The sequence below is a fragment of the Hippoglossus stenolepis genome, chromosome 21 (assembly GCF_022539355.2).
Source record: "Hippoglossus stenolepis isolate QCI-W04-F060 chromosome 21, HSTE1.2, whole genome shotgun sequence".
Classification (NCBI taxonomy): Eukaryota; Metazoa; Chordata; class Actinopteri; order Pleuronectiformes; family Pleuronectidae; genus Hippoglossus; species Hippoglossus stenolepis.
Genome location: NC_061503.1, coordinates 2,018,888 through 2,035,042, shown reverse-complemented (window position 1 = coordinate 2,035,042; position 16,155 = coordinate 2,018,888). Strand labels below are relative to the sequence as shown.

General features: G+C 44.0%; 1 protein-coding gene across 1 annotated transcript in view; it reads right to left on the bottom strand.

Moving 5' to 3' along the window:
- ryr2a (ryanodine receptor 2a (cardiac)) overlaps positions 1-16,155 on the bottom strand; it is a 162,231-nt gene that overhangs the window by 62,199 nt on the left and 83,877 nt on the right. The window contains exons 22-39 of the mRNA XM_047338421.1: positions 15,021-15,124; positions 14,787-14,870; positions 14,453-14,612; positions 13,987-14,134; positions 13,747-13,850; positions 13,370-13,474; positions 12,410-12,584; positions 10,464-10,672; positions 9,628-9,802; positions 9,024-9,198; positions 8,823-8,937; positions 8,432-8,592; positions 7,851-8,010; positions 6,563-6,649; positions 5,735-5,866; positions 4,424-4,518; positions 3,384-3,559; positions 400-1,043 (exon numbers count right to left, since the gene is read on the bottom strand). Of these exons, the coding sequence (XP_047194377.1) occupies positions 400-1,043; positions 3,384-3,559; positions 4,424-4,518; positions 5,735-5,866; positions 6,563-6,649; positions 7,851-8,010; positions 8,432-8,592; positions 8,823-8,937; positions 9,024-9,198; positions 9,628-9,802; positions 10,464-10,672; positions 12,410-12,584; positions 13,370-13,474; positions 13,747-13,850; positions 13,987-14,134; positions 14,453-14,612; positions 14,787-14,870; positions 15,021-15,124 (3,009 nt within the window). The remainder of the gene's footprint in view (positions 1-399; positions 1,044-3,383; positions 3,560-4,423; positions 4,519-5,734; positions 5,867-6,562; positions 6,650-7,850; positions 8,011-8,431; positions 8,593-8,822; positions 8,938-9,023; positions 9,199-9,627; positions 9,803-10,463; positions 10,673-12,409; positions 12,585-13,369; positions 13,475-13,746; positions 13,851-13,986; positions 14,135-14,452; positions 14,613-14,786; positions 14,871-15,020; positions 15,125-16,155) is intronic.

Below are 16,155 nucleotides of genomic sequence, written 5' to 3'. Positions count from 1 at the left end.
TGAAAAACGCTGAATGGATCTCCCCACAAACCCTGCTGGAAGGATGGAACATGGGCCGGGAGAGAACTCATTAGATCCAGACAAAGGGGGGGATCCAGGATTATTTGTTTGACTTTAATTACCACTGGGAGATCTGGCTTTTTTTTGTGGAACAATTTTCACCAATTACAAAGGGAATAATGAATGGATCTTGATGAAAACAAATTTGGCATAGTTAGGGATATGATATCTATGAGTGAATGTAATTTGGTGTAGCTTGATTGAATGGTCTGTTGGGCCTTGCGGAGGTATGCACTCAACTGACATATGTTATTGAAATGCTAAAAATACGTTTAGCTACTTGACTAATCTGCAATAAACTAAATATATCACTTGTGAACTGAGAGTTTGTGAGTTTACCTGGAGTTTTACAGGCTCTGGCAGCTTCATCTGTAACAGTCCTTCTTTTGGCATGTTCCTCCCTCCATCCTCCCCTCCTTCATTCTCCACCTCCTTCATCCTGGCCTTGTGAGTCTCCTCCTGCCCCTCTCGTCTTTCGGAGAACACAGACGGTTCGATCAGGTGGAGGATGTTCTTCAGATCGCCATTTTTGAAAACTCCCATGATGAGCATGGTGTAGAAGAGCTTGATAAGGGGGACAAAGAGGAACTCGGTGCTGCCCCCTATTGGATCACGCACATGCATGCTTCCCTCCCGCACCGCCTCTGTCAGCATCTCAATGGTTTTAATTTTCAGTATGTCTAAGGGGAATTCAGGGCTGTACTGGAAACAGTCTCCTGAGCCACTGCTGCCGTTGTTACAATACAGTGAGCCGGTCCCGCAGACAAAACTCGGCGATGAGAAGTGCATTCTGGGTCTCAGGGAGGTGCTGAGGCCGATGCCTGGAAGGCCATGTTTCTTCTCCTCATCAGGGAACAGGGTGATGCTCTTTGTTTCGTCCGTCATAGGAACAATGTACTCATTGTTCATCATGAGGCGAGCTGTGGCGTAGCTGCACAGGTGGATGTCAATGAGGATGTCGTAGTAGCCGGCACGAAGCAAACCTGTGGGGGAGAGACAGACAGAAAGATCAATGCTAGTTATGGGCCTCATGGTTCTTTTCACTGTACTGAATCACTTGGGTCAGTACAATAAAAAGAGTGAATCACCAGATCGTTCAGTGCTTGGCTGCAGCTCAGACTGCAGAGTCCCACTCACTGACCCAAAACACAGATCAACACTCTGCAGCTCGTTAACTAGCGAATAGAGAACTGACTGTCCCACTCAACTACGTAACATTATGTAACACCTTTGTATTAAATAAGATATTATTTAAATTTCATTTTAAAATGTTAAATTTTTCTTAAAATCTGTTCTGTTCTTATTTGTATTACATTTGAACATGTTTTTTTATTTTATCTAGCTGCATTAAAAGCTGCACTTTGAGCTGCATTTCTTGTATGAAAGGTGCCATACAAGTAAACTTTATTATGATTATTGTAGATGAAGGGAGGCAGTGAGTGGAGGAATATTAAATTCCACGATCTCTCAGGACGCACATTCACTCAGTGACTCAGTCAGTGACTCAGTCAGTGATTGTAGTGACAGAATCCCACTGATCAACTAGTGACCTGAGAACGATTGTTCATGGAGGATACGCCAGTGAGCTCTGAGCTGAAGACTTTGATTAATATTTGCTGAGTTAAACCTTGCCCTATTGTGTACAACATGTTTATTTTTTGGTTTTGCTTCCTACTTAAAACAAGACATGAGGGCGAGAGAGAGGCAGGCTTGCGTGACTCAGCGACTGAAAGCTGTGGAGTACGTGAATGTGGTCACTCACAGTCAAAGATCCAAGGCATTCTTTCATAATGCAGGTTCAGATTCCATCAGGCATTATAAACTACTACTATGCTGCCTTCATTGAGTCTATCCTTAACGTTCTGTACTTTTCCAAACAGTAATGTCCCGTGTGTGGCTGACTGACTGAAAGGTCAACTGAACGGATTAATGACCAGATCGTTTCAGGAAGTGATTCAGTGTAGGGCAGGCTTATATAAGCATCTTGCTTCTGCCTGTGCCTTTCCAGTCACCTTATACATAGACTGTTGACTATGTGTATAATATGAACAATGTTTTTATGACTGAATAAAAAGAAACTGCTACTACTACTGTACAACAACAACAACAACAACAACAACAGTGTATCTCTGCTTCCACAGGAATGCATTAGTGACAATAATTTCACAAATCATGTGATTTACCTTAGAAAATAACATGCAATAGCATATATAATAAATAACATACTACAATATGTTCCTTTTATACTTTATTTGCCTTCCGCTGTATGCTGGGATATGTATGGATGGGTTCTGGTGAAGCACACTACATTTTTCTTCCCGTCAACAAATCCCATGTGCGGAGCCAAACAAACAGTGAGTGTCTCCCCCTAACAGGTGTAGTGTGTGTATAAAAAGCCTGACAGATCTGATTCCTCTGAACCTCAGAGCTCCGACACGTCAGTGAGTCACGCTGCTGCACAGGCTGACATGTTCCCTCATCACCATGAATTCACACACGGTAGTTTATTTAGACTCAGTCCCACACACAGAGCATCAAATGAAGGTTAATCCACCACTGAACACTTTGGAAAACACAGAGCTGGTTTTTTTTTGAATGAATAGCTCTGTGTTGCATCGAAGAACTGGGCAGCTGAAGGTTGACCTGAGGGGATTTATCGTCAACTCCCAGAGTCCATTACCTTGACCACACTTGGGCCAGAAATGCTGTCAGAGCCATCAAGACAGGTGGCCACGCTGCAGCTCACAGCTCCGTGGGCAGAACAGATGGACGAGGCCACAGAGAGGAATCGAGCCAAGTATGAAGACGTGGTGGACGATTGCTTAATGTGAGGGTGGAATGCACAATGCCGGACCATAGAATTGGGCAGCAGAAGGTACACTGGTCAGTCCCTCTGTGAGATATAGACTCTCAGGTGCTCAAAGAAAGCAGGTCATCTCGGTGGAGAAGGCCTCGAGCAGGTAAAGCGGCTCAATCCCAGTCTCCCCCAGCCTGCGTGCCGAAGTGTGCTTGGCGGCCTGACGGCTGTTTCATTTGGGAGCGTATGAATGTGCGATAGAGAAAGTGCTGCACATAGATGCACTCTACAAATGTGTGTGGGTGAATGGGTGAATGGCAAAACTGTACTGTAAAGCACTTTAACATTTACCTGGGCAAGACCCAAACCATCCTTTGACCTCAGGGTAAATCACTGATGATGTGTCTGAGTGCATCATGTACAATAGATCAATGACTATGCATGTGGTTTGTTGTCTATTGCTTCTAGCATTGTTTTTAGGGCAAGCACTATAACTGATAGTCTTCCTCGGTGCTGGGTGTATTACCTGGCATGTACTTATTCTCTATAGCCTGCAGGAGCTGTGCTTCGTCCACATGAGAGCAGAGTGCATGGGCCACCCGGTTGTTTCCCAGAGCACAGATTGCAGAGTACAGTCTGAGGGTATGGTAGTGAAACTTTAATAAGTCCCTCTGCTCGGACAGCTCCAGGATATCCATCGATCTGTACAACAGGGAGAGAGAGAGAGAGAGAGAGAGAAAGAGAGAGAGAGAGGGGGGGACTGCATGAGAAATGAGAGCGCAGGAGGGAGAAAGTGTGTCTGTGAGTGTGTGCACTTGTACAGATGACTTTGTGAGGACCATTTTGAGCCTAGACAGAGGGAGGACATTTTGGGAAAGTGAGGCGTTTTTGGCCCGGTCCTCACTTTCTGACCCAGTTTCAAAGGGCTTGTTCAGCTGTTGCTGTTGTGTTAGTTGTGATGGTTGAGGTTAGGGTAAGGGACGAAATGCATTATGCCTCACTAAAGCTGCTTTCAGACTTGCACTGAACTCCTAAGATCCTCAGGACATTCTCCTGAGGGGCTGTATGTGTGAACACAAATGTCAGAGTGAGAACCACCGGACGTTCTGCGGAGTTTCTTTGGCTCGTCCCCTAGTAGAAGGTTCCGCAGAAAGTCCCAAAGAGCCGATGTGAAAAAACAGCAGGAGATCCCCCTCAGGATTCACTGCGTATTGATGACATTTCTAACACGTGACAGATGCAAAAAAAAAAAAGGAAAAGAAAAATCTCATGATGAAAATCAATGCCATGCACGTAGAGGACACCAACGAAGACGTCAAGAGAGCTTGTGGTGATAAGGGCTGACGCCGGTGTTGATGTGCTGTAAATAGAAACAGAATCTCCTGCTGCGTTTTTCATGTCCGGACATCCTCCGGAGGTCATGTCTGTTCAAGGTTTTGTGCGTGCGTGTGTGTGTGTGTGTGTGTGTGTGTGTGTGTGTGTGTGTGTGTGTGTGTGTGTGTGTGTGTGTGTGTGTGTGTGTGTGTGTGTGTGTGTGTGTGTGTGTGTGTACTGTGGGTACTCCACCTGTTCTCCTCGGGTATGTGCAGTGACATGAACTGCAGAGGTTCTTTACACTGGACCAACCAGCCATGTCTGTCGTTCACTCTGGATGCTGACACCTGGAGAGATTAACTGTTAGCACTTCACAGGCAGTTTACGTAACATTTCATTTTATTTTATAACAAGTTCTTCTGGCCAGCACCATTTGTCTCAGGATCAGCCCACAGTGAGACACGACAGACCCCACGTCGTGCCAGGCGGGAGGAACCACTGGAGATTTTTGTAGTTTTTTTTAATTTTGCCCAAATCCTGGTACTATTAGATGTGTTTTTGTGTCTTTTACTCCCATCAGTCTGCACTGATGTCGACTAAGTTGTGATAATAAAGGTACAATTTAGATTTCTGTGGTCGATTTAAGTTCACAAAGCTTATCATGAACTTATAAACTAAGCTTATAAACTAAGTTTATTGACTTATGATACATTCATCTTTCTAACAATTCCAGAAGTCGCTGTATGTCTGTCTGTGGAACACATACTGTATCTGAAGAACTGTTCATCTTAGGGGTTTCTCAAATGGCATGTGTATTGTTAAGGGCCCAAGGAGGTTTAGTGTAAACTTTGGTGCGACTTGGACATGGGATATATTCTGTTTTGATAAACTTTGAATAAACAGGTGACCAGCAGCGCTCTGTAGCAGCTGCAACTGGGACTCAACTGGGGACTAATGTTGTATTCAACAAAGTTATACAAATAAAATAAAAAATTTAACAAATTTGAAAACGTTCCAAAAGACCGTCTAGTGTTAAGTTGTCAAACAGCTGTCAAACACGACAAGGGCAATGACGACTGATTCTCCAGTTCGGTGTTCTGCGTCCTGAGCTTCACTGAACATTGAACAAACAGGTGAACAGTTGTTTGTGGAGCTGTGTTGTGTTGTTTCAGGGTTTGGTGCATTGAGTCCCGCAGCCGGTCTTCACTTGCTGCCGCTCAATAACTGCCGGTCACTTGTGAATTTTGAGAAATAAAGCTGCAACGTGCATAAATACAGGCAAAGCAAACAGCCCATTTCTAACAGGCATGTTTACAAAAGGCACCGCACTAGTTGTGAAATGAAGCATTTAGTTTTCTGTTGTGCTTTGTATTTGTAGTGAGCTTTCAGAGCTTGAGTAAATACGCTAAATACATTTTCACATGTGCTGGCATTTGCAATTTAATCTTCCCTGAGGATACAAGTCTCAGCTTGTTTTGCTTCAACACTTGGTGTGTTGTTGCGGGGATAGAAAGCATATGAAAAGCATCATCAGACTCAAAACAGGAAAAAGCCCGTTGTTACCTTGAGGAAGTGGTTGGGAACACGACTCCATAAAACAGGGGTGAGAAACTGGACGTGAAGCCGAGGAGGACACTGAGGGACTGCGTTCTTCTTCTCACTCTTGAACAGACCCGCTGACAGAGGCATCACATTCTGACAGGAAACAGACAGAAGACACGTTACAGCAACACAGAGGATGAGGCTCGGAAACCATTCTGGATCTTCTTTGTGAAACCCCATTTAAAGTTCTGTCATGGTTTAGATTCATATTCCAGAGGAGGACTGCTTCTTCCAGGCAGTGTGCTGACCTGTGATGTCATGGTCCTCCTTATGTCTGATAACTCTCATCCCTGATCTATTTGGGTTTGATTCCTGTGTGTGTCCCTTTGTTGACCTCAATGAATTGAAACTAAGCTCAGTGCTGGATTGCTGACAGGAGAAGAGGCCTAGTGAGGAAAAGTGGTCTCTCTACTAGTGTGACACTGGCAGGCTTTTATTATGAAGCAGCAGCAGTACAGGCAGGGTCCCTTTGTCACTGAGGTCAGCAGCCTCCCTTCTCAGCAAGACACGGAGAGTTTTTGGCAGATCAACGCGGTACCGCAGTGTGAAAAGAAGTGAGACATTTGAAAATAACCCTCAGAACTGTAAAGCTCCAGCACTCTGCTGTGTGTGCACCTCAACCTCTGTCAGCTTTAGAGGACAGTTACAACAATACACCAGTTTATTTTGGTGATGGAAGAGAGTGTGTGTGTGTGTGTGTGTGTGTGTGTGTGTGTGTGTGTGTGTGTGTGTGTGTGTGTGTGTGTGTGTGTGTGTGTGTGTGTGTGTGTGTGTGTGTGTCCTCCTTACCTTTATTCGCCCCAGTTCAAACTGGAAGACATTGGGGCTGGTGGCCTTGGCGAAGACTGCAGGGAACAGCTTAGTGCTGGGCTCCACCTGTGGAGACAGTGCTTAGTTACCATATGATGCCTTTTCAGTTTTTCTTTTCTCTATATGTTTTTTGGGGATGTAAAAGATCTGCAAGGTCTGTGGTAAAGGGAGTTACTCTCCCCCAAAGAAATCAGCGCTCCTGAGGCTCCTGAAAAGCCTCATTACTAGTCCAGTCCATACTTCTGTGGGGCGGTGTGATGTAATGTGACAGGCCAGGGGCGGACACCCAGGGAGCCATGCACAGCTCCACTAAGTCCGCTTTCATTTGGGTCTTTTCATGGACGGTAACAAAGTTATTTTCAACAGTTTTTACCGGCTCAGTAATGTTCTGCTCCTCTCGGTGTCTCTATCATTCACGCTGTGCACTGCCAACCGCATTGAGTCAAACTGAGCGCGCCCCGCCATCTCCTCTGCTTCTCCATACATGTCTACGTTTCTTAACTCTTTTGTTTTTCGCCCAGTCTGAGTTTACACATGTTTTCGATGGCACTGTGTGTGTGTGTGTGTGTGTGTGTGTGAGGGTGTGTCAGCACGAGAGACGAGCTGAATTATGAATGAACGTTCAGCTATGAAGAAAGATTAGACTCGTTTGATTGGTCAGAGTCGTCAGCTAAGTCCGTGAGAAAGAGAGAGAGCCTTGAGTTCATACAGAAGCTACACAATTAGTTTATAGTAATCAACAGCTTCTAATTCTAGTACAGTGGAAACGACTTTTAATGATCACGTTTTTCCCATTCATCACTATAAGTTGCTTCCACTGTACTAGAATTAGAATTAAAGGCGGATACGGCACAACATTTGACAGAAAACCCTGCAGAGGCTGAAAAGAGGAGCTGTACAATGGACAGTAAGAGGAAAGTGATGAGTTTTCTAAACATTAGAACCTTTTCCAATTCAAATTATAACCTGAATATGAGCATTTATGTCTCCTTAAACATCCTACTGACATTATATCCGGTAACAGAAAACAAATTATTTCATTTGTACTTTATGATACTGGAGAATAGAACAAAAGGGGTTTTAAAATAGCTGAGACCAGATAGTTATAGTGCGATAGGGACCATATAAAATACATAAAAAGAAAGAGAAAGAGGAGGCAGGGAGGAAGGAGGTTAAAGGAGATACAGATGGTTGGATACAAAAAAAAATCAAAGAAAGAAGAAAGTAAATAAATCAAAGAAACAGCAACAGTCGAAAACCTATTTACCTGATAATAAGTGGTGAGTTCTTTGCCGTTGGCAGTGAAGGTCAGGAGACCATTTGTTGTGTCGACTAGACAGCCAATCTCTAAGCCGTTGTTGTTCCTCCCCTGGCCAGGACTGCTGCTCTCTCCGGCCCAGACCATGTAACAGTTACTGCGCTTTATGCTGGACGACACATAAACACACCATGTAACAGTGTAACATGGTAAATGGTCACAGTAGGTCTCAGGATTTCACACAGCAGTATGTGCTTCATAATGAATTTCGAGACTGCAACACAAAGTGCTGATATTTCTTATTTTTAATTGGGAAGGGGAAAGGAGGCGGTGATGTAAAGGATTAATGAGCTCTAGTAATTTAACGTCTGCATCAACAGCAAAATGGAGAGACATTAAAATGACTTGTGGCTCAAATAACTGGTTCCGCACAGTCTGGCAGGACAATTCCAGTAAACATGAGATATGATGGTGACGTTTTATATGTTGCCAGATAAATACCAGAGGATCCTACCGATTGTAATGGTCTAAAGATGAGCTGGTGATCACGACAAGACGTTGAGCTGTGGATTGACTGGAACTGGACTCACCTCTCGTGAACCTTGCCTTTCTCGTCTCCCAGCGTAACAGTGACAGTTCGGACATTGTGCAGCTCGAACCCTGGGTCGTACTGATGGAAGTCGGAGGTTACCCAGCCTACCCACACACTGCTGGGCTCTTGACCAGGGAAGATCCGCACTGAGTAGTAGTACTGCGCAGAGAGAGGTGAATTCAATTTAATCGCACCAGCCTCGAGTTACTTTCATGAAGTAATACATGATATTAAGAAACGTTTTTAGACATTACAAATGGAAATAAACCTATGGACACCTGTGAACATTCTAATTCTACCTCTTGGAGTGGGAGCTCTGGGGAGCTGGTATCAGTAAGTATGTGTGTGTGTGTGTTCTATGAATTTATTTTGTGTGTGTCTGGACCTACAGTGGAGGCTTGCATGAGGAACTCGTAGTCATCTCGGTCATCAGCCATCACTTCCTCTGACAGCCGAGCAGATGACGGGCAGCTGTTGTCCGGTTTGTTCCTCTTCAACATGAACCTGGTGAAGAGCAGATCATCTGGTCTGAGTTTAAACACAGTGATCAAACCACAGTGAGAGCCGAGTAAACATCCCAGAGAGTTCACCGTTGTTTGAGCTTGGATGGTTTCTCCTGGTTGAAGTCCTTGTGGTTGTTGAATTCGTCTCTCTCGGGCCCGTTGGGACCATTGTGACCATGAGACGACTTCATCAGGACCTCAAAGTCGGATACGGTTTCAAAGTCCTCCAGCTCCTGCAGAACAGACAGTGAACACACCACACATGTTCTTCATCACATACCCAACCCTGTTCTTAGCATTAGTGTGAGGAAAGGGGCTGAAGCTGGAGCACAGGAGATCTGAGTGCAAGCGCACAGTTTGGGCACAAACAGAGCAAATCTAAACACAAGCAAGAGCTATCTGAGTGTGAGTGCTGGGTTTTGAGTGAGAGCATTAAGAATCTGAATGTGAAATCAATAACTCCTGCTCTCAAACTGACAGCAATAACAAATACCTTGATAACAACTGTTTTGACACAGCGTCACACGTTACAGTGGATCATTTGATACACGTCAGTAGCAGCACTTGTAGGACAGGCAATGGAGGACACGGTAGATGTAGATACACAATCGATGGACTACAATTGAGTGTGTATGTGTGTGTATGTGTGTGTATATGTGAGTGTGTGTGTTACACACAGTATCTGTTACCCTCTTGGGTGAGAAGAGGCTGCCATTGCTCCGGGATCTGGAGAAGGACTCTGCACACTCTATGGGCATACTCAGTCTGTAGAAGGTGATGTCAGTGTAACTGTTCTGTGAGCCAAATGACCTCTGGGTGACCTTTAGGCACGGACAAATCTCCACTGTTCCATCTATCCTCGCCACCTGGAGAGAAAAAGAAAAGTCCATGTGTTCTGTTTCCATTAGTTCTAAGAGTTTTTTTTATTCTGAGCCATCTTCTGAGGCCCATGTGACCAAAGTGGTCAGTCCGACTTTGACCAACTGAGACAGCGAAGTAAAAAATAGATAATTACTTTCTTTTACAGACTTCCACTCTTATATATAAAAGTAACAACTCATACAAAGCGCTGTTGCTACGTATGCATGACATTACACCGAATCCTTCACTGGTTACCTGTGAGTTTTAGAATTGATTTTAAGATTTTACTGCTTGTTTTTAAAGCCTTGAACAGTGAGGCTTCTACCTAAAGTATATCTGCAATCTGCCCCCCCCGTGAGCCTGAAGACTGCCTGAGATTCTCCATTAGGGCTCTAACTGATCCAAGAGGGTGACTTGTTACTAGAAGTGAACAGGCTTTAGCTGTTCAGGCCCTTTAGCTGTGGAACTCCCTGCCTGGAGATCTCAGGTAGGCAAACTCAGTATCTTCTTATTGTATGGCATTCTTAACTATTAGTATGGTTGAAACTATTTGTAATATTTTATGTTGCATCATCTGTTTAATTATTAAGCATTTTGTAACTTTGTTTCGAAAGGTGCTGTAGAAACAGTATTATTACTGCTAAGATTCCAGACAGCCGTCCTCACCTCTATGTGCTGGTGGTTGGGAGGGACGGGTACAAACTGAGGGAGCCTCTTGCTGAGCCACATTGTCACATCTCGGTTCATGTTGACAGCAAACGGCTCGTAGCCTTCCTGCAGGCCGCAGATGGTGAAGTACTTCAGAGTGCTGACGTCTTTACCGAAGTTCATCATCCCCACCTGACACACACCCAGACTGCACACAGGGATAAAACCTGCGACAGACAGAAGAAATCAAATTTCTGGATTACTTGTGTAACTCAAAATCCACCTGGCCATCTGCGCAATATATTTAATAAACCAATTCAGAAAAAGAGAAATGCATATTCAATCGGTGCATCAATTCAGAACCGTGTCAATTTATGCATTTTTGTGTTAGAGATAAATTTCAAACTCAAATAATCCATTTGAACACAAAACGGATTAACTCACAACAGTGATCGGTTGATGATAAAACTGAACAGAGATTCTCTGAAGTGTTATGAAGCTCTGATTAACATGTTGCACAGCGGTATGCGGACAGAGCTGAGACCCTTCATCTTCAGGAGTGTTCAAGGCTTACAGCAAAGGATTAGAAGGACAGAGATGAGGCTGAGGGGTTTGTGAGCCGCAGTGAACCACCTGAGCTTCAGTGTTAATAAAGAGGATCAGAGAGGCGATGAATACTCTACGTACTCTGTATATACAGAGTACGTAGAGTATATACCCCACTAAGAATATTCAAACTTTTTTATATTGTAATGATGCTGTTTCATAATGATGTCAACACGACGTCTTATATGATGATGAATGATTGATCAATCTAAATAAACTGTTTTGTGATTGTGAACATTATCAGTTGGAAGAGTTAATACATTACTGGACTATATGAAATAATTTTCCATGATGATATGGTTCCTTCCATATCTTCATACATAATTTTGGGGTCTAAATAAACTGTAGGTTGTGTCTATAGGAAAAATAGTTTTTTGAACTATGCATGATGTCATTTCTTCATGACATCGTATGATGTGGGATAATTTTCCGATTAATATAAACTGGACCACATATTTGTTGATGTTGACCTTGACCTTTGCCTGTCAGCTCCAAAGACAGGGACAAAAACCTGTCCTATCAGTAAGAAGGAGGTGGTCAACCAGACGGATTCAGATGGGTTGCCGTGGTAGTCAGTGTTACCAGTGTTACATGGTGTTCAGGCACATACCGATTATATAACTTGCCCACTGGCATCTGTTTCATTTTTTAATAGACATAAAAGTTGTTTGTAAGAGTGGAGAGTGGTAGCTCTCACAAAACCTATTATCTAAAAAATAGTATAAATCTTCTGATGCTGCAATTATAAAGTCAAAGTTTCTGCTCTGTGCAGCAGCAGAGTAAAGCATGACCGACCCGACCCCGACTGAGTAGTGACCAGGCCCGACGGGTAATATTTTTTTTCTGTCCGAGTCCCCACAGTCTCAAGGGTGGTTACACTCTACAGCAGAGTCACATCACAGAGTATCTCATGCTGAGAGGAGAGTTGACTGTGAAGATGAACGAATGTGAAAATGATGAGGATTTGATGTTAAAGGACAATCACAACATTGGATATTTTGAGGGTGTACTGTCTTAACGACAGACAGATCAGTGTGTTTGAAAGAGAGCGAGAGAGAGATAAAGCTGTGAATAGTGCTGCACAAAACTTCTTTTATGTTATTATTAGAAGTGGACCGTCACAGGCTAGGGAATTGAATACTGCACACAACTTCCAATGCAGCAGTAGTGTGATGCTGCCTGCAGTGAAATCTAACGTTACAGCTCTCACTCAGTAAAAGCTGTACAGACACTGAGCAGACACACGTGTTTCCTTGTGAAATGTCTGGTTTGATCGGTAACACGTCACAAATTTATCACCCAATGGGAAAATGTCCCTAATTCAAACATTTCTATGAAGTAATGGACACTGCCCTGACCTTCAACAGCTTCAAAGTCCTTGAATGCCAGTTCAGAGCCGGAATCATCCAGCAGCACTTCTCCATTGAGTGTGAACATCATGGTGTGTTCGTTCAGATCCACCATGCATCCCACCACGTCCCCCGTCTGCCAGGCACGCCCAAAGTGCTCGTTGCCCTGGTGCCAGCGCTGGACCTGTGGAAATATAAAATTTGATTTACTGTCTTGTTTTTTTCATGTCCGTCTAGACACATATAATATGTGTAGTGAAGACTTTACTGGAATTTGAGAAAAGTGTATTGTGTCATAATAGGCGTATGAATCCTTGAATTATAGCCCCAAAAAATGTGTTTGAGGCCACAGTGATCTTTGAGCATCAAAATCGAATCAGTTCATCTTTGAGTGTAAGTGAAGGTTTGTGCCAAGTTTGAGGAAATTCCCGGAGATAAATCTTGAGTTATCACGTTCGGAGAGTGGGACACACCAGTATAACCTGTGGGTACGGCTGCTGCCAGCACCGAGGCTTAGAAATCCTTCCCCATCTATAACCACTGATTTTGAGCATTAACTCGAGCGGCACTGATTTAATCATGTGATATGCCTCACTCTCCACAACCTTCTAGAATACACACCCTCCCAATTTGGTGGTCTATTTAAGCTGCAACGATTTCCCATCACTCTCTTTGAGTTGTCAATGCTTCTGCTGCCCTGCATAAATATTGCTGCCTGTCTCCTGTCACAGCCCCTCAACCACCTCAGCACTGAGTTAAAGTTATTGCTCATCACTCCCCATTATATTAATGTAATCTTATCAGGGGAAGTGATGAAGTCGGAGCCTAGACACCGAACTCTAACTGTGTTCCGCTGCTCCAATAAAGTTTATGATGAGCTCAAACTGCAGACATTCTGTCTTTCCGTGACAAGCACTGAACCCATGGGATGTGATGTATGACTGCATGGGCACAGAAAGATCCGGCCACCTTGAAGCCGTCAAAGACAAAGGCCTGGTCGTCGGATCCCAGCTCCTGGTCTGGGAGGCATCCTGGCCTGGCCCAGCCCACCCTCATCTCTCCTGCTGTCAGTACCTGGAGGAAACGCAGGAACAGGTTCACATCCAGCAAAACAAATAAACAAGCATAGTCTTCTTGGCGTACCAGTAAGTATGCTTTGTAAATAAGTAACAACATTTAGTAAAATGTTTTCTTCACCCCAGCACACCAAAGCTCAGACTAAACCATTGTGACGGGTGTTAAGCTTTAAATCTTTAAGAAATGAACCTTAAAACATACAGTCAATGACTGTATGTTTTAAAATTCCATCTATCAACAGTTGACATATTTCACACATATCTTCTGACCTCCAGCTCAAAGTACCACTTCCCAGCATTGACACAGTAGGTTTTCTCTGCTCTGAAGATGCGGAACCTCTCAGCAGACATGTTGTTCAGGTCAGACTGAGCTGCTGGATGGGGGGGGAGGCAGGGAGGGACAGAAAGAAAAGACAAGTTATGAAAAAACATCTTATATTTTGTACTTTTGTGTAAATGAGGGGGTCATTTTTGCAAATGCAATGATACAATGAAAAGCAGACATGGTACCATGGTCCTGGTCAGGAGCTTCCAGGTTGTATCCATATCCAAGAAGAGTCCTGACAGCCTCTCTCAGACTGTCCTTGTTGGACTTCTTGGTTCTCTCGTCCAGCAGCATGTAGGGGACCAGACGGGGATTTCTACGACTCTTCACATCCTGACAAGCAGCAGAGGACAGAGGAACACAGAGGAAACATTAGTTATACTGTACAAAAATGAAGCCAACATCCTGAATACAGACGCTGCCATCTTGCGCTGGTGATTTGGAGCCAGTCTGTGTAGTAGTGATTGTTTTGAGTGAGTAGTTGGTCCATGTACCATTTTCAAAATATGGAGGGGGCGGGGGTTTATGACCTCTATTGCAGCCAGACGCCAGGGGGTCATCCAGATGTTTTGGCTTCACTTTTGAGAGCTGTGATGTCATCCATCTTTATATACAGTCAATGCACATATTTAACATTATGTAGTCTCCTACCTGTTGGATGCCATAGGTCCAGCCCTGCTGGATGCGGTCTCTTGCCCAGACGTTGTGTGCATTCTCAGCCAGTTTGTCCACCATGGCTTCCTGGGTGGAGGTCAGTTTGATGTGACCCAGGTCCAGAGGAGCAGGTTTATAACCACCGGACAACTCATAGCTGCACAGACAGAGTCGAGGCACTGAATCGTTAGCTGCTGCTCAACAAACTCACAGAGCTGATGTCTACATCCCTGTTGCTTTAGTCACAGTAATCCTTTTAATCATCTCATGAAATCAAATCATTACATCGTCATCATCGTCCTGCATCCCGCCCGTGGTTGAGGTGACTTACGTTGGGGACAGTTTCATGCTCTTGACTTTCTCTACAGCATGTTCATCTGCTAGGCCAACATGGCAACCCAAAGCCAGGAGGGTTCTATGACACACACACACACACACACACACAAACATGTCACTGTATTATACTATTACATATACTATTACAGTATGAACACTCCATCTGGCCTAATGGTGTAACTGATAAAAAGTTGATCTAAATGTGGTATCTTATGCATTGATGCATTACTTGAGTGTCTCCAGAGACATCTGTAGGTTGTAACTTCGTTCCTGTTCGGGAAGCTTGGAGAACTCCACCAGACAGGGGTGTTGCCGCTTGTTATCATCTCGCACCTGAAACACACATAAAAAAAGCTAGGATGCTGAACATTGAACTCCTGGGATTGTTTACAAAGCACAGCTCGTGAAAGTGAGGTCGCTCCCGGGGCCGTCGCTGTGCTGAAGTCAAAGGACAACACACAGGAGCCTGAGTCAGACTGGGCTTGCAAACTGAATTTAAAGGAAGATGTAATGACCTTGAGTTGGAAGACTGAGCTATGTTTTATTCAGCCTGAACTTATTTCAGAGGTGCCCTTGAACATCTGAATGTGCTGAAGATGTCACACAACCACACGGCCTCACAGAGATAACTGTGGCAGTTCCAAAGAGTGCTTTTACCATAATGAGACTATAATGTGTATGCATGCATGTTTGTATGTAATTCATCTGTCTAGAATTCAACTGATTTACTCCAAGGAAGTGCGGTGGTGAATATCGTACAATTTGTACATGCAAATGGTAAATGGTCTGTATTTATACAGCACTTTTCTTCTCTTGATGGCCACTCAAAGTGCTTCACGGTATGGATTTGCCCTTTACAAATTGACACGCACACACATTCATACAGTGCATCTATGTGTAATCCTGTCTCTCTCACACATCACTTATATGCTGCAGGCACAGCTGTCAGGAACAATTTGTCCAGTGTCTTGACCAAGGACACTTTGGCCACGCGAAATGGAAGTGCCTGGGGATCGATCCACAACCATCTGGTTAGTACCTGTTCTACCTCTTGAGCCACAACAAGGTCAATAACGAGGAAGCTGGAATAAGCAAGTGATGAGCACTATGGCGCAGCTCTGTAGCAGCTCTGTAGCAGCTCTGTAGCATTGGGGCTCATCATCGTAAATGATAATAAATCATGGCAAAGGCACGTTCGATTCCATTGGAGAAGAAGCTAGAAAACTAAGAAACCTGACAGTTGATCATCTAAGGTGTGGGAGTATTTTTAAACAGACATCCATCAATGTGTTCCTCTGTTAGTGCTGCATACTGGAGATGTTTTATCATGGCATCATATATCATGATTATTCACACGGGTAATA